At 42.2% G+C, this 22,673-nt stretch overlaps 1 protein-coding gene and 1 long non-coding RNA gene across 3 annotated transcripts in view; one reads left to right on the top strand and one right to left on the bottom strand.

The window, feature by feature from the left end:
- The window catches only part of LOC125319315 (ceramide transfer protein-like), a 240,791-nt gene that overhangs the window by 25,965 nt on the left and 192,153 nt on the right, over nucleotides 1–22,673 (bottom strand). For both annotated transcript variants that reach the window (XM_048290427.1, XM_048290426.1), the window contains exon 7: nucleotides 16,527–16,684. In XM_048290427.1, the coding sequence (XP_048146384.1) occupies nucleotides 16,527–16,684 (158 nt within the window). The remainder of the gene's footprint in view (nucleotides 1–16,526; nucleotides 16,685–22,673) is intronic.
- On the top strand, nucleotides 16–22,030 carry LOC125319322. Its single transcript, XR_007200664.1, has 3 exons — nucleotides 16–131; nucleotides 13,596–13,601; nucleotides 22,020–22,030. It is a non-coding gene; the product is annotated as an uncharacterized LOC125319322 (long non-coding RNA).

Consider the following 22,673-nt stretch of genomic DNA (forward strand, 5'->3'; position numbering starts at 1 on the left):
ATTCCCAAGTAACAATTGCTAAGTTGCTGATTTTCTGATTTTATTTGAATGCATGCATTCTATGTGCCCTTATAGATGCATATATAATACAAAGCTCAGGGAGCTAGCTACCCTGAGCATAACTTCTTTAAGTCACATGGAATAAACTAGATCAGCAAGAAAAATCTGGTATCTAATTGAATCATAGCTATTCATGGTTTGTTGAGGGTCAGTCCCACTTCAGTGCCTGAAAAAGTTATGGAGAATATTCTGGGAGTTATTGAAAAAGACCTGAAGGGCAACACAGTCACTGATCACAGCCAGCACAGGTTCATGAGGGGAAAGTCCTGCTTGTCAAACTTAATTTCCTTTTATGAGAAGGTAACCCACCTAGTTGATTAAGGGAAGCCAGTTGATGTCATCTTTTGGGATTTCAATAAAGCTTTTGATACTGTCTCTCACAGTGTCCTTATGGATAAAAATGTCCAGCACACAGCTGGATAAACACATCACACACTGTGTTGGACTAAGTGGGGGTTACATGAGGCTGCTGACCAGTCACAAGTGGGGTTCCACAGGGCTCCATTTTAGGGCCAGTTCTCTTCAACATCTTCATAAACAACTTGAATGCAGGACTAAATGATATGCTGAACAAGTTTTCAGGCAACATTAAATTGGGAGGAGCTGTCAACTCCCTCAAAGGCAGAGAAGGCTAAACTGTCCCTCTACAAGATGGAGGCTGTATAGTTTTGTGAAGTAGCAGGACTCTCACTATTCATATTTGTGTTTTGCTGCCAAGTAAAACACGGTTCTGAAGCTAGCGGTGTGGAGGCTGGAGAAGGAAGGAGAGCAAGCTGGATTACAACACTACTTAGAGAACTTGTAAAACACTCATTGCTTTTAGTCACTGAAAGAGATCCTGTTCTTACTATGACACACCTGCACAGCACAGAGCCTGCGTAGTGAATCTGCTGATATACAAAGGACAAACTTGATGCTGCACCTTCCAATTCTTCTAGCTGATTGTCCTGGGGTGACTGTATAATACTGTATTCCCTATTGTCTGACCTATGCCAGACATGAATCCTGTGCCTTCCTGTGTCTTTAAGCTGTTTCTCAGGAGAGGGGGGAGAGAAGCCAGGCAAATTTTCAGAGCGGTTTGTGCTCAAGGACACACACTCCCCTGCATTGCTGCTGCTACAGAGCCAAGGAAAGCACCTTCCTGCTTTTTCCCAGCTTTCGGCTCCTTTTCTCAGGAGAGAGATGGAGAGTTAAAACTCTTTGCTTTTTAGCTAGCCTGCTAGCTGAGGCAAGAACTTTTCTTGGGACTATTCTGCTCCGGTCTGGAACAACATCTCCAGGAAGCCCCACACTGTGGCCTGGAGGGGCCCACGCCGAACCCCAGCTCCAGAGAGGGCAAAGCCACATCCACAGAAAGGACTCTGAAAGCTACCCAGGTTTCTTCTCCACAGCGAGAGGTTTTATTATTTAGCATTATTCATTCTCTTTTCTGTGCCTGCGTGCACTTTGCTTGTTAAATAAACAGGTTTTTTTCACTTTCCTCCGAGGAATGTCTTTCCAAACCTGGTGGGGGAAGGGCTGCTGAAATCTGCCTTCTAACAGAGGGACGTTCATTTTGGACATTTTCCTCCAAATTTGTCTCAAACCAAGACACTGGTCTTTTACGACATTGGACAGACTTACGAGAGCTTTAAAAACCTCCCAGCTAAAACAAACATGAATGTCTGCCCAATTTAATATAATTGTCCCCTCTAACCTCTCAGAGAAAACGTTCTGAATTTTATAATCTTCTAATATTTATTTATTTTTCAGAGCAGCATAAGCATCTATCCAAGAAACCCAAGAGTACACAGAACAACATCATTCTCCTCCTCCATCTATTTATCAGATGACAGAGTAATTATTTTTTTGCTCAGGCCCATAGTTATAGAAGAGATGTTTACAGAGCCATGTTTAGTCAGTAAAACAAGGCGAAATAACAAAAGAAGCCCTACAACTGAAGTGGAATCAATAGTGTTAGCAAAGGTCTGAATACATTCAACTGCTGGTTTTAAATTCTTGTGCAGAGTGTAGGTGTCAAGGTGTTGGTTGTGGGGGGCTGCAGGAGTGGCATATGAGGGAGGCGGCCAGGGGCTGTCCTGTGTCAAACAGGTTCCAAAACAGACCCACCACAGGACATAGCTGAGCCCATCCACCACATGCATGGAACCTCTGTGAAAATGTATTTAAGAGCAAAAGACAGCCCAGGGAGAGAGGAGGGGGAACAAAAAGGGAGAAACAGAGGGAATGCAAAGGCCAGAAGAGAATGATGAGGAGGAGTTCCAGGGCAGAGAATATATCCACACTATATCCCATGAAGGACCCCATGCTGGACCAGAGGGACATTTCCTGAAGGAACTGAAAGGAATGAGGGACTTGTCTTTACAAACAAGCTGTGGGCCTGCTGGAAGATAAAACTAGTACTGAGAGATAAAAGAAACAATGGGAAGGATTCCACTGATGAATGGAAAGAAAGACATTTGTCTTTATAAATAAATTATAGGTCTGCTGATAAATGAAATTGGATATTGAGAGATGAAAGAAACAATGGGAAGAACCATAAATACCATAAGAATTAAAATAAAGGGGGGGTTATACATTAAAAGGGAGTCATGTATTAAGCATTTCAGGAAGTCTGTACCTCTTAAGTACCTCAGCCAATGGGGAAAGAGAGAGGGAAATGCGGCCGGGAAATTAGGATAAAAAGGAGGCTGCATCCTCTAACAACTTGAGAGATGCCAGGGGAATGCCCCATGGCCTCTCCCTTTATTCGAATAAAGTAACAGGACTCCTCTGTCTCCTGTTTGGACATAAACCTCTGGTGTTTGTGGATTAATTTTCCTGACAAAACCATGTTCCATGGAGGACTCCCAATGAAGAGGAGTTTTCCCAGAGGACTACAGCCCTGAAAAGGACCTGTGCTGGAGCAGGGGAAAAGTGTGAGAGGAAGAAGTGGCATAGACTGTTTTGGATTGATCCCCAACCCTTCATTTCCCACTACCCCACCCCCACCACATTCTGCATTCCTTGGGGCTAGCAAGAAGGGGTGTAGAGGAGCCTGCAGTTAAAGAGTGAAGTTGAGACTGGGAAATAGGGGAAGAAAGCTGTTTTAGTGTTTGTCTTTTTGTTTCCTATTAACTGTACCTATTTTAATCAGCAACAGATTTTCTACCAGGACAAAACCTTGTAAGCAATCCTCCTGTCTTTCTCTTGACTTGTGAGCTTTCTCATTCTATTTCTCTCCCCTGCCCCCCACTCCAGTCCTGCTGGATGGGGTGCTAAGTGAGCAGTTGGGTGGGCATTTGGCTGTTAGCCAAGGCTAACCCACAACAATTTTATACTATTTAATTCAATCAAAATCTCTTCATCTAATAAGCTAGGAATTAGAAGAATCCAAATAAAAAAAGTTATTTTATATAAGAATTATAGTACTTCACCATGAATGTGCTGTAACCCCCAGAAAGTTTCACTGACAAGTGTGACAAAGTTGCATGTCTGTTGCAGTGCAGGTGGCAGTGGCCACTACAGCAGAGCATTCAGAGGACTGGTGGACAGGCCTCCAGAACACAGAGGTCTGATTTTCACCCCTTAGTTACGGTGAGTTCCCATGTTCCTAATGGTTCTTAGTTTACATGTTTTAAGTTTATTGGTTCAGGAGTTCTCCACCCAGTTTTATGTATAAGTTCATGTTTATGTATTTCCCCTAGTTGCTTATGTATTAGTTCTGGAAAGTTTTCCCTTCTTCGATGCCCCATTGGTCTACTCATGTAATTCCCTCCCCTAAGTTAACCCCATTGGTTATTCCTCTGTTATCTCCTCCTCCTCAGTCGATCCCCATTGGTTGTTTCCCTTTGTTCCACCCCCGTATAAAATGCTGTGCTTTCCCCTTTTTCCTGGTCTTTGTCCCTGGATCTTCCACCGGCAATAAACCAGCTGGAACCTACACAGAGACCCCTCTCTCATCCTTTGCCTCTGCCGACACTTTTACACCACCTTTGTTTGGGGCTCGCTCCTTGCAAAGGAGCCAGCTTTCCCTGCTTGCTGCAGCCAACCCCTGCCTGCAGCAGTAGAAGCCAAGGACATCTGCAGCTGGATGCTATGCTGCCTCAGGCAGTCCCAACAGTGTCACATATCTACCAAAGCAGAGAAACTTAAAACCTCCAAGTTTTTAGGAGCTTTTGTTATTTTAATTTCTGTAAATCAAGTCCAAATAAGTTTGTGACCCCCCTTTAAAAGGTATTTACTTATGCTGTAGGAGTGCCTATGAGTAAGAATCAGGGGAAAGGCTCACAAGGCAGATATCCTGGTGGGAGACTGGTATAGAACACTCAACCAGGATGAAGAGGCAGATGAACTATTCTATGAGTGGCTCTCTGATGTTTTACGATCATCAGCCCTTGTTCTTCTGGGAGTCTTTAACTTGCCGAATGTTTGCTGGAAACTCACCACAGCAGAGAGGAGGCAGTCTAGGAGGTTCTTGGAGTATGTGGAAGAGAACCTCCCGACAGCCCTGGTAAGTGAGCCTGATACCAAAAGGGTTAATTCAATTTTTACCTGTGCCTGTGAATTTTTAGTAGAAAAACAAGGCATGCAAAAACTGTTTTCCCAGCTAGGAGGGTTGCAAGATAAGAAGACATCTGGCTCAATAATGTAGTGACAGACAAAACAAGGACTGAATCTGGGAACTCGGGGTGATAATGGGTAAGTTGTAATATGCATGTAGCAACTGTATATAAGCAACATTCTTGTAAAATCATGTGTCTCCATAGGGTTAGGAGTACCCCTTGTGGGACCTCAGGCCTGAATAAATGATGCCCTCTTTAACACCACATTAGTGTTAAGGGGTCTTATTCTGATATTTTGGAAGATTTGGTGACAGTAATTGGAGAGTGTTGATTGAATGTTTGTTGGGGTTTTGGAGTAATATTGGATGTTGCTTTATTTTTGTGTGTGTGGTCAAAATTGCGTTTGTGGGTGAAGTTGCATTTGTGGACTTGGAGCACCCTCTTGTGTTGGTTTTAGTGATTGCAGTCTTAGCAGTCTCCCTTCTCTTTCCCTCCTTCCCCCGTTACAAATCTGGAAACACCATTACTCCTTTCAGAGGTAATAGCTTGTGTACTTGTAATTATTGAATATGGAATTCTCCATTGTAATATATATTGAACCACTGGAAAAAGGCTGGAGGATACCCACTAAGTAAACGTAGACTAATCCACTATTGTAATCAGTGGTGGCTGGTATATAAGCTAGACAACCAAGCTAACTGGCTGGAAAATGGTACCTTAAATTACAACACCACTTTACAATTGATGTTGTTTTGTAGAAGGGAGGAGAAGTGGGAGTGAGGTGCTTTATGTAGATTTTTTTCTTTAATTTGAGAAACCATCCAGAATGGCAAAAGGGATGTTTACCTGTCCTGTTACATCTCTTCATGTTAGCATTAGAAAAGGAAAGGGCAAAGGATAGAAGACTGAAGCGATGTTGTTCCTCTTGCAGTATCAGACACCGGTGTTCCAAATGCAGTAGTCGACAGGAGGAGGATGATGTAAAGATGGTGGTACCAGATGCAGGAGATATGGAGATAGAGGATTTGTTTGTGTCTGATACTGGAGGAGTGCAAGGAGGAGGGGGCAGTCAGAGAGGTGCCAGGAGTTTATTTCAAGCTTGGTGGTGGGGCGGACTCAGGGTAAGCAGGAAGTGAGAAAGCAGGAAGAGGGTGAGCAAGAGATGGGTAAACAAGAGATGATAGCTCTGCTCTGGGAGGGAGTGGGAGCTTGTTGCCTGGTGGTAAAGGTACCTTTCTCCCTGATGGATCTCGAGGCATGGGCAAGACAGGCAGACTCCTACAGGGAAGATCCGGAGAGGGTAGTTCAAGTATGTGAAACCATTCTCAAAACCAGAACCCAGACTGGGGAGATATCCAAGTCCTGATAGATAATCTATTAGATTCCACAGAAAAAGAGATGGTGCTCAGGATTGTTAGGAAGGAGGCAGACAGGATGGTTATAGAAGGCAGGTTACCAGGAATGGTAGAGCATTTTCCTTCCCAGGACCCCTGTTGGGACCCCAACACCAGGATAGGGAGACCTGCCCTGATACGATATCAGAATTGGATATTATTTGGCTTTAGACATGCAGTGCCAAAAGCAATCAATTGGTCTGAACTTTATGAGGTGAGACAAGGACTGCATGAGACACCAGGTGAATGTGTGGAACACCTCAGGGTAGATGCCAGGAGATACACTAATATCAATCTGGAAAAAACAGAAGAAGCTGTACAGCTGGCTTCTATATTTAAAGGGAACTCAGACCTGGATATTTAAAAGAAGTTACAGAAACTGGAGGAAGCCAAATCTCGTGACTTAGGGAAACTTTTACAAGTGGCCTGGAAAGCTTTTAATAATAGAGGAGAAGAGGAAATTAATAAGATCAAAGAGATGGAAAAGGAAAGGGAAGAGAGAGAAGGAAAGTGGAAAATTGAAAGGAAGGAGAGAGAAAGAAAACAGGAGCTGGAAAGGGAGATGTAGAGATGCAATGCTGATAGCAGCCCTGCAGAGGGCGCCATCTAATCGCAGAACAGGGAGAGGCCCTGCCCTGGGAGGATTAAAACCTAACCAATGTGCATATTCTAGAGATTTTGGGCATTGGAGAAGGGATTGTCCGAAGAAGCTGAAGGGGGCGGGGGTAACAGAGTTACCCTTACACCAAGACTGATGGGAACCAGGGGTGGAAACCCCAGCTGAACCCCTGGTTGCCATAGAGCTGTGGAAAAATGAAAATTGACTTTTTAGTAGACGCTGGAGCTATTTATTCAGTATTAAATACAACCCAAGAAAAATTAGGCCAAGAAACTGTAAATGTTGGTGCAAAAGGGAAAGCAGAAACAAGAACATTCTTTAACCCAATCAATTTTAAATTTGGAAAGCGATGGATAGCAAGAACTTGTATGTTGCAGGGAATACTGGAACCAGACAATTCTAGAAGAATGCAGGAAGCCATAGAAAATGCAGTAACGCCCTTGGTTTGGGCCAGAAGAACTTCAGGACGTTCCCTATGAGCTCAGCCTGTAAGCATTATCCTTAAACTTGGATCCAAACTGGTAAAGCAGAAAAAACATCCTTTAAAGTTAGAAGCTAGAAGGGGAGTTGAGAGTCTAATAGAGAATTTCAGATAGTTTGAATTATTGATTGAATGTGAATCAGAATATAACACTCCCATTTTGCCAGTTACAAAGCCTGGGACAGACAACTATAAACTAGTACAAGACCTACGAGCAGTCAATCAAATAGTTCAGGATACCCACCCTGTTGTAGCCAAACCTTATACCCTGTTAACAGCCCTTAAAGAATATCACCAATGGTTTACAGTAATAGATCTGAAGGATGCCTTCTTTTGCATACCTCTTGAAAAGCAAAGTCAGAGCATTTTTGCCTTTGAATGGGAAAATCCCCAAACTGGCCGGAAGACTCAACTTACCTGGAGTGTATTACCACAAGGATTTAAAAATAGCCAAACAATTTTTGGGAATCAATTGGCAAAAGAATTAGAGACCTTGAAGAAGGAGAACCCTGAAGGGTTAGTCCTACAATATGTTGATGACATCTTACTAGCAAGTGAAACTAAGGAAAAGTGCATGGAATTGACTATCAGTCTTCTAAATTTCCTGGGCCAGGGAGGCTACAAAGTATCTTGGGAAAAAGTTCAAATCATGAGGCAGCAAGTTACCTACCTAAGATTTGAAATAATTCCAGGACAGCAGAAATTGGGAACAGACACAAAAGAAGCTGTCTGCCAGGTACCCCAACCTGCAACTGCCTGAGATTTAAGAGCATTCTTGGGCATGGTGGGGTGGTGTAGATTGTGGGTCTCGAACTATGGACTTCTAGTTAAACCATTGTATGAGCTTTTAAAGGAGGCCCCAGAAGGACCTTTGATTTGGACTCCTGAGAGTGAATATGCGTTCTGTAATTTGAAGATGGCCCTCATGTCTGCACCTGCTTTAGGACTTCCAGACTTAATAATGCCCTTTGAGCTTTTTGTACACGAACGACAGCACCTTGCCCTTGGAGTTCTGGCTCAGAAGGTAGGAGACTTCAAGAGGCCCGTGGGGTACTTTTCAAAACAACCAGTGTCAGACAGGGATGGCCCAGATGCCTGCAAGGTGTAGCAGCAACTGTTCTCCTCATCCAAGAGGCCAGGAAATTGACTTTTGGGAAAAAAAGGTAATAGTATATACTCTGCATGCTGTAACCACTGTATTAGGCCAAAAAGGGCGGCATTGGCTTTCCCTGAGCCGTATGCTGAAATATCAGACTGTTCTAATGGAGCAAGATGTGGAGTTGAAGGTAACCACAGCAGTAAATCCAGGCCAATTACTGAACACCCCGATGCAAGGGGAAGAGCAGTTGACCCACGATTGCTTACAGATAATTGAGCAAGTTTATGCAAGCCCACCAGACCTACAAGATGCACCCATTGAAGATCCAGAGATAGAGTTCTTTACAGATGGAAGTATCTTGGTCCAAGATGGAAAAAGAAGGTCTGGCTATGCCATAGTCATGGCAACCAAGGTAATAGAAGCTTCACCACTGCCTGCAGAAACCTCAGCACAAAGGGCAGAACTCATAGCATTACAAAAAGCCCTGGAATTGGCAGCAGGAAAAAGAATAAATATATGGACCGACTCAAAATATGCTTTTAGCATTGTTCATGCCCATGGAGCCATATTGAAAGAAAGAGGTCTATTAACAGCACAGGGGTCTCTGATTAGGTACAAACAAGAAATATTGTCCCTTCTTGATATTATCCAACTGCCCAAAGAAGTGGCTGTACTACACTGCAAAGCAAACCAACATGGGAATGCCCAAATTCCTGAACGAAATAGACTTGCAGATAAAGCTGCACGAGAGGTTGCACAACAAGGCATCCTGACATTAATACTTGAGAAAGCTATTTCACTTGCAGAAGTTAACCCTGGATATATTAAAGCAGATTTAAAATTACCTACTTATCTAAAAGCCCAGAATAAAGAGTGTGGATGGCTAGTAACTCCCAATAACCAGGTCATAGATCCACCACAACTGATGTTACAAATTGTAAAGAAGAAACACCAGAAAACTCACTGGGGAATCGATGCTATGGTAACCAGCCTATGGACTCAGATACTCAGTGTCTGTATGACAAAAATTGTCAAGTCCATTACAGATAAATGCCCGATATGTCTTAAAAATAACCCTTTGAATTTAAAAAGACTGCCTTCAAGTATCACCAAAAGAGGAAACACTCCTGGAGATTACTGGCAAATTGATTTTTCTGAGCTATCATGCCAACAAAGATACAGTTATCTCCTGGTATTAGTAGATACCTTTTCTGGGTGGCCAGAAGCTTTCCCCTGCTGCACCAACAAGGCTAGTGAAGTCACTAAGGTACTCCTCAAAGAGACCATACCCAGGTTTGGAGTGCCTATCGGGATGTCATCTGATAGAGGACCTCATTTTATATCTGAAGTGTTATATCAACTTAGTGAGCCATTAGGGATAAGTTGGGATTTACATACTCCATGGAGACCCCAATCTAGTGGAAGGGTTGAGCGAATGAATCAAACTTTAAAGAGACAAATTAGCAAAATGTGTCAGGAAACCTCTTTGAAATGGCGACAGGTGTTACCACTAGCTTTGTTACGAATTAGAGTTGACGTTTGGGAGACCATAATCTGTTACAACTTTCCCTGGATCCGAAGAACAAATTGGGAATTAGGAAGTAGAACAATATTTAGTTTCATTAGGTAAATCCTTGAATGAACTAAAAAGGCTTATTATTCTCTCTGAACCTCTTACCCTAGACACCCCAGTTCATCCATTTCAGCCTGGGGATCACGTATACATCAGGACCTGGAAATCACAACCACTTCAGGAGTAGTGGAAAGGACCTTATTTAGTTCTGTTAACTACAAGAATGGCAGTGAAAGTGAAAGGACTTAACTCCTGGATTCATTGCACCAGAATTAAGGCTCTTGACTCAGAGTTGACAGTGGAAAGCACCAGACTTCTGTGACTGAAAATTTCAAAGATATTTGTGGACGAGTAGTGAAATGTATAAGCTAATGTTTATGGGAATTTATTTATCTTTAGGTGAGGGTGTTGAAGAAAATTTAATATTGACTTTAATCCAAGAGTTTGGTAAAATGCACAATCTGTCCAGCATTACAGCTTGCCTCCCTATCCCCAGTTCAGCAGGGGAACCCATTCCCTGGGGAATTATCCCTATAGATCTGTCAATTGTGATACACTATGATAATCTGACTAAGGTGATGGCAAAAGCAAACATCACTCACTCTTTGGATGAGAAAGAGAGATGTAGGCAACAGGGAGATGGCCTTCTTGAGGATCCAATAGCTTGGAGGCCAGGAGATAATAGAATTATTTTAAGAAAGGAAAAAGGTAAGGAGTGTCCAGTAGGGTCCCATACTCTCGACCAACATTTTCTGGATTTTGCCTTGGGAGCCTCAGGAGGAGAAGCAGCCAGGTTGTTAGATTTATGTGTTACTAAAAATCACACCCAAAATGTTTCAGACTTGCCAGAATGTCAAACTCTCCAAAGCAAGCCTTGTACTTGGACAAAACCCTTAGAAGGACAATGGAAATACTTGGGAAAGGTAGAATGGTGTCTGAATTGGGGAATCACACCTATGTATAATCTAAGTAAAAATCAATGGAGGTGTGGAGAAAAAGAAAACCATGAAAATCTGTCCAGCACCATAAGCTGGATGGTCAAATTAATTCTAAATTGTAATAACAAACACTTAAGATTGTGTTAAATCTCTGGAAGTTCCTTCCCCAAGTTACACTGTTTGGGCTGCTTCAGATGGATATTGGACCACCCAACTCCTGCTTGGACTGACCACCAGGCAAGTTACTTTAGGGTTATTAACCCTATGTCTGACTTGGAAAAGAAGCCCCATAAAAGCCCAGTACTGGAATAAGGTAAAACGAGATATTGAGGATGAATGGACAGGGCCTTCAGCTTCTACACAGTTTGAATGGGCCCTACAGAGTTTTCTCTTACCAGGACCCATGGCTCTAAGAAAACAGAATTTTGTTAGAAAATCTAACTTGACAAGTAAGGAAACTATCTGAAGCCACAGAAAGGCGATTTCAAATTATGAATAAGCAAATACAGGCAAATACTAAATTCACATTATAAAACAGACTGGACTTAGATCTATTGCAGGCCAAAGAACAAGGGCTTTGTGGGTAATTAAAACTGGATAGAGAACACTGTTGTGTACACATCCCAAATGTAACAGAAGATCTCCAAAAACAACTTAACAAAATGCGGCAAGTTCCTGAAGATAGCAATGCTATCCAAAAGGCCTCTGAAACTAATTGGCTTAACAAAATTCTTCAAGGAATAGGGGGATGGTCCTTGAGAGGATGGCTGGCTGGAATACTGGAAACCATCATAATTGTAGTAATTACCGGTCTTTCTGTTAGTTGGGTTTGTAGAATAATCAATCGAGATCTCGCGAGAATGTATGCGACTATAGAGAAAAATTGAGTTGAAACTTATCAAATGACCTTGAGGAATTTGAAAGGTTTCAAAGGGGGAAATTGATACCAAAAGGGTTAATTCAATTTTTACTGTGCCTGTGAATTTTTAGTAGAAAAACAAGGCATGCAAAAACTGCTTTCCCAGCAAGGACTGTTGGAAGATAACAAGAAGATATCTGGCTCAAGAATGTAGTGACAGACAAAACAAGGACTGAATCTGGGAACTTGGGGTGGGTTTTATGGTAATGGATAAATTGTAATATGCATGTAGTGACTGTATATAAGCAACACTCTTGTAAAATCACATGTCTGCATAGGGTTAGGAGTATCCCCTGCGGGACCTCAGGCTTGAATAAATGATGCCCTCTTTAATACCACATTAGCATTAAGGAGTCTTATTCCGATATTTTGGAAGATTTGGTGACAAGTCTACCAAGAGTTGGGGCCCACTAGACCTGCTGTTTACAAACAGAGATGGGCTGCTGGGACATGTGGTGGTCAGAGGCTGTCTTAGGCACAGCAACCACAATATGATAGAGTTTTCAATAGTTGGTAAAGTAAGGAGGGGAGTCAACAAAACCTCTACTCTGGACTTCTAGAGGGTGGACTTTGGCCTGTTCAGGACACTGTTTCAGAGAGTCCCCTGGTGAACAGTTCTTAATAACAACGGGGTCCAGGAAGGCTGGACATACTTTAAGAAGGAAATTGTAAAGGTTGAGGAGCAGTCTGTCCCTATGTGCCAAAAGACGAGCTGTCGGGGAAGAAGACCGGCCTCGCTGAACAGGGATCTTTTACGAGAACTCAGGGAAGAAAGAAGGTTTATGACCTTTGGAAGAAGGGGCAGGCAACTCAGGAAGAGTACAAAGATGTCATTAGGTTACATAGAGAGAAAATAAGAAAGGCAAAAGCTCAACCAGAACTCAATCTGCCTACTGCTGTGAAAGATAATAAAAAGGGTTTTTATAAATACATTAACAACAAAAAGAGCACCAAGGAAAATCTCCATCCTTTATTGTACATGGGAGGGAATATAGTCACCAAGGATGAGGAAAAGGCTGAGGTACTTAACATCTTCTTTGCCTCAGTCTTCAACAGTAAAACCGGTTATCCTCAGGGCAACTGGCAACCTGAGCTGGTAGACAGGGATGGGGAGCAGAATAGCCCCCTTGTAATCCAGGAGGAAGCAGTTAGCAACCTGCTGAGCCACTTAAGACACTCATAAATCTATGGGACTGGACGGAATTAGTTTGAGGGTGCCGAGAGAGCTGTCAGAAGAGCTCATCAAGCCAATGTCCATCATTTATCATCAGTCCTGGCTGACCGGGGAGGTCCTGGATGACTGGAGGTTGGCCAATGTGATGCCCATCCACAAGAAGGGTCAGAAGGAGGATCTGAGGAACTACAGGCCTGTCACCCTGACCTCAGTGTCTGGCAAGGTTATGGAACAGATCATCTTGAATGCGATCATATGGCATATAGAGGACAACCAAAGGATCAGACCTAGCCGGGATGGGTTTAGGAAAGGCATGTCCTGCCTGACCAACCTGATTTCCTTTTATGACCAGGTGACCCACCTTATGGATGAGGAGAAGGCTGTGGATGTTGTCTACCTGGACTTCAGAAAAGTCTTTGATACTGTCTCCAATGGCATTCTCCTGGAAAAGCTGGCAATCCACGGCTTGGACAGGTACACTCTTCGTTGGGTTAAAAACTGGCTGGGTGTCCAGGCCCTGAGTTAGTGTGATGGTAAATGGTGTCACATGCGGTTGGTGGCTGGCTAGTCACTAGTGGGGTTCTTCAAGGCTCAATATTGGGGCCAGTCCTGTTTAATATCTTTATCAATGATCTGGAAGAGTGGATCAAGTGTATCCTCAGTAAGTTCACAGACTTCACCCAAGTTGGGCTGGGAGTGTTGATCTGCTGAAGGGTAGGAAGGCTCTACAGAAGGATCTGGACAGGCTGGATTGATGGGCCGAAGCCAATGGTATGAGATTCAACAAGACCAAGTATTGGGTCCTGCACTTAGGCCACAACAATCCCATGCAGTGCTACAGGCTTGAGGAAGAGTGTCTGAAAAGCTTCCCAGCACAAAAAAGGACCTGGGAATGCTGGTCAACAACAGCTGAACATGAGTCAGCATGCGCCCATGTGGCCAAGAAAGCCAATGCCATCCTGGCCTGTATCAACAATAGTGTGGCCAGCAGGACCAGGGAAGTGGTTGTCCTCCTGTACTTGGCACTGTGTTCCGGTTTGGCCAAATTTAGAAATATATACTCTGAGAGAAGGCACAACCACCCCTCCTCCACCAGGTTCGGGGAAAATAAATTTTCATCAAAGGAAAGTGAAGGAGATAAAACTATTTATCTACCAAACACACGGGAAAAGGAAAATAATGCTAAATAATAAAATCTCTCACTGTGGAGAAAAAACCTGGGAAAGTGTTAGAGTCCTCCCTTTGGTCTCCTTGGAGCTGGGGCTTGGCCCAGGGCCAGGCCCTCTGTGCCCGGTGGAAAGTCCTCCTGATGTGCTCTGGGTTGAAGCAGTCCAGTAGAAAAGGGAGACAATCTGAAATTCCAGGGAAGGAAAAACAAAGTTCAACTCTCAGTCTCCCTTCGGAGAAAAAGAAAACTGAACAACTGGCCAAAAGCTGACTGGAAAGCAGCAAGCCGGGTGCTTCCTCGCTTCCCTGCCACAGCTGGGGAAAAAAAAATTTGCTATCTCTGTGTGACCTTGAACAAGCTGCAAACTGCTTTGAAAAAGTTTTGCTCAGTTTTTCCTTCCCCCTCTCAGGCTCAGTTTAGAGGCATAGAAAGGCACAAAGTTAATTTCTGGGCATAGGGCAGCAATATGGGATACACATCATAAAGTCACCCCAAGACACACTGGTGATGCCACACCTCGACTGCTGTGTCCAGTTCTGGGCCCCTCACTACAAGGACACTGAGATGCTGGAGCAAGTCCAGAGAAGGGCAACAGAGCTGGTGAAGGGTCTGGAGCACAAGTCTGATGATGAGAGGCTGAGGGAGCTTAATCTGGAAAAAGGAGGCTCAAGGGTGACCTTATCACTCTCTACAACTACCTGAAAGGAGGTTGTAGCCAGGTGGGGGTCAGCCTCTTCTAGGCAACTAGTGACAGGACAAGAGGACATAGTCTCAAGCTGCACCAGGCAAGGTTCAGGTTGGACATCAGGAAGAATTTCTTTATGGAAAGGGTTGTTAAGCATTGGAACGGAATGCCCAGGGACATGGTGGAATCACCATCCCTGGAGGTGTTCAAGAAACAACTGGACGCAGCACTTAGTGCCATGGTCTAGTTGACAAGGTGGTGATCACTCAAAGGTTGGACTCAATGACCTTAGAGGTCTTTTTAAACATAAATGATTCTGTGATTCTGTATGAGTGAAAGTGAAATTTAGGTTTGAATTTTTAAGAAAACAAGTGCTTTAAAGTTAGTCCACAGAAGAAGAAAAATATGACAAATAACTAATCTAAACCAAATTCTATACTAACATATTATTCTGTAATAACATATACTAACCTACTGACAAGAAAAAATCACTTCATCCATGCTGTAAGCAAACTGTGATCAGCAAGAGTGAACTGTGTTTGCTCAGTCTGGAATAGAGAAGGCTTTTGTGGGGGGACTTAGTAGCCTTCCAATACCTCCAAGGAGGTCATCAACAAACTGAGCCAGACTCTTCACAGAGGTCTATAGTAGGAAGAGGAAAAACAATAGGCAGATACTGGAATAAGAGCTGCTCCAAGTGGATATATAACAGCAGTTGAGCATCAGAACAGGCTGCTCAGAAATGCTCTGCAGTTTTCAGCCTTGGAGACTTGAAATGAGACTTGATAAATCCATGATCAACCCGGTCTGATTCAAACTGTCCTTCCTTTAAGCAAGAGGTTGTACTAGAGATGGTCTCTTCTAACCTGAATTACCCTACAATCCTATGAACAAGCTTCAAGTCTTAGGTCTGCTATAATTCCTCCAACTACCTAGATGTAACAATAATAAATTAAATGTTGACAGAAGTCACAATACAGTTAGATAGGACCAGGTCTTTGACATACAGACAAAGAGCCAGGAGACATGGGCAAGGATTCAAACGTGGTTGTATTTTGCCTGAATAACTTCATTCTTTGAATTGCGTACCACTAAGATTTGAAGTGTGCTATACACCATATGGAAATATGCTAAATTAAAAACAAGACAACAATGGCTAAAGGACTGTACAGGACACCAGCCAGTGATGGCATGATTCTAGAAATCAAAGCCTGAAGTACAACCTTGCCATGTTTCTAGCACATCTCATCTGAAGAAAGAAGACACTGCTCCTTTCAAGTTGCTATAGTGGTTGAGTAGGCTTACCATGAACTATCACTGCCATAAGAATAACATATTATAATATCAGCCCCACCCCACCCCAAAAATTAACCAATTGGTATAAAGTATTACTTAAATTAATCTCTTTAGTCTCCTAAAGGTAAGTGAAATAACTGTATCTTAGACCTTTAATGTTAGAACTGGTTGTTCTCCTCAGTTCTGTCACAATTTCTTATCACAAAACATTTCAGAGATTTGCACATCATTTTGCAAGCATGGATAATTAGGTCTCTTAGAGGGCTGCAAGCAATACACTTATTACTGTAGAATACTATCAGGTTCTTTATAGTATTAAAAATATAGGAATACTATCTGAACAAGGGCTGGGAAAAGAAAAAATATGATGAATAATGTTACTGTATCACCAACAAAATGAGGTTTTAACATGTTAAAGGAGTAATCAATAATGAAAGCATCTAAAATTAATAAATGCTGTACATAAAAATAAAAGTAATACCTGGAATAATAAAGTTTAAACCAACTGATTTGAAATTTCAATTTTAAGCTGAAGAAACAATTTTTTCAACAAAAGTTAAAGAAAAATGATCTTACCTTATCTAGTCTTTTTTGCCAACTTTCTTCACGTTTGACCATGAGTTCAATACAATGAGAGAGTGTAGCAAGTATTCCAGCAGTAGTTGCCTTGAAAGTTATGGCTTCTCCTTTAAAGTCTATACCATTAATTCCTTTGGGTGTCACATATGGAAACACTAAAACCAAATATGAATTATTCACTGATAACTGCCTTAAACTCAAACAAGCATTTTACATGTATGCTTTATATTATCACTGTTTGAAGAAAATAGACTGGCTAGAAATTTAATTTAAAAATCAAAAGTACTAATAATTTTCAACTATTCACTGGATAAGGAAAGAGATTTAAAAAGAAAAACACATCCCTCAGCTTCATCTTGCTATACTGTATTTCAAGTCTGCTTGTAATGCTGTATTACTCTGCAAATCATGTGGGTGGAGGGAGTGGGAATACTTTGTAACAATAGCAGTTTGACAGCTTGAAGTGGGGCCTAATTAATACAGAGCAGCCTTAAAACATATCCAATACAGCACTAAGAAAGAAACAATTTCAAAAAGCAATGAAACACCAAAGGTAACATTTCAAGGCTGCTTTAAGCAGGTAACTATAGATTTAAAAACCACTACATAAAAAGGTATGATATAAAAGTATCAAATATGTTGAATTATCCAAGTACTGTGATGTTTTATAGTTCCAACAACTACTTCTTGCTGTCAACCAGGCCATCTGTTACTAAGGCTATTTAAACAAGTCACTTAAAATGTGTGACAAAAAAGTACCTATTCTATGTCAAACTCATATATAGGTTGACAGAATAACAAATCAAACACTAAGCAATAATGTCAGAAAATATTAGAAAGCAGAAGTAACACTCATGTTGAAGCTGAGCCAAGCAAGTTAAAGTAACTCCTGCTATGCCATGGGGCAACCTGATGACTTATCACCCACTTGGATATTGCTTTCTTTTCCTGGTCTGTCAGTTTGTTAATGTGTCACTGTTACAGTTTAAAGAGTAAACATAATTATTTGTGTAAATTTATGCAATATCAATCTGCAAGGGTAAAAAGCAGAGCTTTCAAGCATCTCAGTTCTTGCAGAGAAGAGAAATGCAACTGCTGTTCTCTAATAGTAGACCACAATATCTACACTTAAGGAACAGAAAGCAAGCATCACATGATCTTAAGAAATGGTTCAACTGTCCAGAGGTTTTATATGCCCTTCTTTCAGAAGGAATCAAACTTTCTCAAACAGATGTTTACATACCACACACTACTTCAAATACCTCAGTAAACATACATACTATGGTATAACACAGCTTATCTTTTTGTTTCATGTAATCAAGAATACTCCCTAAAAGGATATAGACAATGGGAGTGAAAGAAAGAAAGATCAATCTGTTTCAGAAGCAATAATGAGCTCTCCCTCCCCCTAACAGCTACAGAGGGAAAAATGCAGTTTATACTGCTAATATGTAATGCTGGTGTAGACCATGTTCACGTGCAGGCTTACCAGCACAGCTACGCTGCTTATACATGTGATTTCTCTCTTAAGTATGCTAGACACACTGAAGAAATTACCACTCACTGCAACAGTATAAAATAATTTCATAAATCTATGGTAAACTGCAAGGGAGATGCAGCAAAGTAGCCTCATTTCCTGGAAAAAAGCCAGCTTTTTTTCCTGGATGTCTTTAGGTCTCATTTACAGCTCATTAATACTTCCACACAGTTTCAATCATCATATAATTCTTTAATAACGTCTCAAAGTAGCAGTGATACATACAGAGTTTGCAGTTTCAAAGTCAGTGTCATCAAATTTCAAAATTAAATCTTGCATCAGGAGATCTGTAGGTTCAAGTTAAAGGCTAATAGAAAAGTGTTCTTATCATTGCAACTGCTCTTCTTGCCTAGAGATCAAACAGTATGTAGCCAATTGAAAGAAGCAGCAGTATGATTTTTCTTCTACTTTAACTTCAACATCTTCCAAGTGGTTTCTTTTTAATTATCCTATCTCTTAATAATTTTGCTTTATTCATTAATTGTTTTCTCTTGCCTTTCTTATAATGGATTTTTCATAGCATGTTTTAGCCTTCTTCAATAGCTCTTCAGCCCTTCTCTCCTACACACCTCTGTTTGTTAGGATAGATTGGTTGTGCCTTCTTATTCATAAGATGCTGTTTGTAATACTTTCCCAGATGTTCCAAAAATCACCTGTTCAATCAAATCTGTTTTCCACTGAAAGACTAGTTTTAAAAGACAGTAAGTAGAAAAACAAAGTTCCTTTATCTTTTCTCTTAACATCTTATGCCATTAAACTAATTCTAAATGAAAGAGAAATGCTTTGGTACACAACCCATTTATTTATACCTACTGTTGCTGATATTCTGTGGATACCAATAGTATCAATATAATTAGTTTTCCTCTAAAAATAATCTCATTATTCCAGCAGTATGTTGGTGAATATTCTTCCTCCATTCAAAGCATTAAAATCCAACACAAATCCCACTGTGTTTTATATAAAAATTTTCTTTCAGTCTCTGTACCATTTCCATCTTTGTAGTTTCAGTACAAAACCACCTTCCATCTTCAAAGAGGTTCCCTTAAGTACCACCTACTGCTCTTATTCCTACATAATTTAAACCCAAATCCTGAGCAGATGAATGGCAACACTTCCTGATCAAGATTCTACATTCTTAGATTCTAAAATCCCACTGGGTAAATGTGCATCAGCCAGGATCTCCCTTGGTGCTTTATACAAATGATCATTGTTTCAGTTACCAGATTTTCTAATTGGAAAATGAGCAGTAAATTTGAATACCTTCATAGTGCTCTTTTTAACTTTCACTCAAAGATCCTAGAGAACTCTAGAACCAAGCTAGAAAATTAAATCCACTCAAAATGCTCCCTTTTTCTCCTGCCCCTTCCGATAATGGAGGAACACTAGGAGAGATTATAAATTGGAATTACAAATTACTGAAAAACTGCAATACCTACACAATATTAATAAAAGAATGTACAAAAGAGAGAGTTTTACCCACAAAAGGGCACTCACCACTGAACAAACAAAAACGCCTCCCAAAGATGGCACCTGGCGTGGTTTCCCAGACAAAGGCAAAATGGTTACTGGCCCTGGACTGGGGCAACATGGTATTTGGAAAAACAAAAAGATATATCGGGAGGCTCTCACAGCTTAACTTTTTCCCCCCAGCCCAAAAACAATATAAAACAGGGACAAAAAGAAACTTGGAAAGCTAGTTCATCCAAATGAGGAGTTGTGCTGCTGAAATGATGACTTTGCGCCACCTGGTACAGCTCGGGCCCCACTGCAGGGGCTCTCTCCAGGGTGGTGGCAGCGGTGGTGTGGGTACAGGGACTCACTCTCTGGTGCAGTGGAGTTGTGGCAGCAGCAACAGCAGTCCCGGTCCCACACCCTCTCCAGAACGAGCCCAGAAAAAAAAATGAAAAACTTCCTATTTCCAGCCTTGGCTTTTTCCCTTCCAAAACCACACCCCCCATCAGTGACATGGATGGTATTGAATAGACAGCAAAAAATCTCCACCCCCTTGTTTCTGTACCCAAGATATTATCCATCCCTTATTACCATTAACATCATGCCCAGATTTCATACCTTTCAACTATATACATATATATACATATAGCTATGCACAAGTACAGGTATTATTTCAGCAGTCACTGGAAATACCCCCAAGATGTTTGTTGAATTCTTTTAGTCCATGACTGGTGCAACTGGACCAGTTCATACTCATTGTCCATGGTATTTATGACATACAGTGTCAGTGTCATTCAACAACCCATATTACATATGGAATTCAACATTACAGATGGTTCTCACCCAAATATCAAATCACCTTGAGGTACACATCATGTTTGTCCCTCTGCATTTCCCACCAAGTGCACCCAGGTCCTTGAGCAAAAAGAATCCCATGCCCATGGGTTTGCCTTTGCTTGAAACAGGACTAATCCAAGCTGTCTTCCCTAACACATTCCTCATATGCACCATGGGGACATTATCCCCTTCCACAGTATGCAGAGGTTCTGATTAGGCAGAGCCGGCTTGATTGGTGGAGCCTCTAGTGTTAACTAACCAGGTGACCTTCACTAAATGTAGATCCCAATGTTTGAAGGTCCCACCGCCCATTGCTTTCGATGTGGTTTTTAACAGTCCATTACATCATTCCATCTTTCCAGAGGCTGGTGTGTGATAGGGAATATGATACACCCACTCAATACCATGCTCTCTAGCCCAGGTGTCTATGAGGCTGTTTTTGAAATGAGTTCCGTTGTCTGACTCAAATCTTTCTGGAGTGCCATGTGGCCACAGGACTTGCTTCTCAAGGCCCAAGATGGTGTTCTGGGCAGTGGCGTGAGGCACAAGATCCATCTTCAGCCATCCCATGGTTGTTTCCACCACTGTAAGCATGTAGTGTTTGCCTTCGCAGGTTTGCGGGAGTGTGATGTAATTGATCTGCCAGGCGTCCCCATATTTATATTTTAGCCATCATCCCCCATATCACAGAGGCTTTACCAACTTGGCCTGTTTGATTGCAGCACATATTTCACACTTATGGATAACCTGGGAGATGGTGTTCATGGATAAGTTCACCCCTCAATCATGAGCCCATCCGTATGTTGCATCTCTTCCTTAATGACCTGAGGCATTGTGGGCCCATCAAGCCAGAAATAATTCACCCTTATATTTCCAGTTCAGATCTACCTGAAACACTTTAGCCTTGGTAGCTTGATCTATCTGTCCATTTTTGCAATGCTCTTCAGTAGCCCAGCGCTTGGGTATGTGTGCATCTACACGATGGACTTTTAGAGCCAACTTCTCTACCCAGGTAGTGATGTCTTGTCACACTTTGGCATCCCAGGTGTGTTTACTTCTTCACTGCCAATTGGTCTTTTTCCATTGCTCCAGCCACCCCCACAGAGCATTTTCTACCATCCACAAGTCAGTGTAGAGGTAGAGCGTTGGCCATTTCTTTCGCTCAGCGATATCTAAAGCCAGCTGGACATCTTTCAGCTCTGCAACCTGACTTGATCCACCTTGTCCCTCGGTAGCTTCTGCAATTCACCGCATAGGACTTGATCCAGCAGCTTTCCATTTTCAGTTTGTCCCTACAATACAGCAGGAACTGTCAGTAAAGAGAGCATGTCACTTTTCATTTTCTGGTACCTGATTATATGGTGAGGCCTCCTCAGCATGTGTCACCTGCTCCTCTTCTGATGATAGTCCAAAATTTTCTCCTTCAGGCCAATTCATGATGATCTTCAAGATCCCTGAGTGATTGGGGTTTCCTATTCAAGCTAGCTGTGTGAACAGCATGACCTGCTACAGTGGGGAATACTGTAACACGATGTATCAAACAAGGAGGCCCATGGAAAAGAAATATATATGGACAGATTCTTGATAGATGTTTCAGAGATGTTTATTTCTCCAGCTGCACGGCCAGAGGTTGCCGAGGAACTGCCACAGTCACGGGACCCGAGGGTCCTTCCCCGCGCAGGGGAACACCAAACAACCAATGGGGAACGAGGCTGACCAGGGGCTAAGGAAACCCCGTGCCTCTCCCCAGGGCTACATGGCAGGGGGGACGAACCGCAACACTTCAATGACCCATTTACTCCACGTAGCATCAGTGGCATAATGTGCGGAAGGGACTTTCCCTTTGAACATCCAGCCCAGCACTGGTAATCGTGGTGCCAGGAGCAGCTGTGCTTTGGTGCCAATCACTTCTGAAGCAGCTCGAACCCCTTCATAAGCTGCCAGGATCTCTTTTTTAGTTGGGGTGTAGCAGGCCTTGGATCCTTTGTATCCCTGACTCCAGAACCTCAGGGGCCATCCTCGAGTGTCCCCAGGTATTTTCTGCCAGAGGCTCTGGGAAGGACCATTCTCCCTGGCTGCAGTGTAGAGCATGCTTTTTACATCCTGTCCTGTCCTGACTGGCCCAAGGGCTACTGCATGAACAATCTGCTGTTTAATTTGTTCAAAAGCTTGTTCTTGTCCAGGGCCTCATTTGAAATCATTTTTCTTCTGTGTCACAAGATAGAGAGGGCTTGAAATCTGACTGTACTCTGGAATATGCATTTTCCAAAAACCCACAGCACCTAGGAAAGCCTGTGTTTCCTTCTTGCTGGTCATGG

The sequence above is a fragment of the Corvus hawaiiensis genome, chromosome W (assembly GCF_020740725.1).
Source record: "Corvus hawaiiensis isolate bCorHaw1 chromosome W, bCorHaw1.pri.cur, whole genome shotgun sequence".
Taxonomy (NCBI): Eukaryota; Metazoa; Chordata; class Aves; order Passeriformes; family Corvidae; genus Corvus; species Corvus hawaiiensis.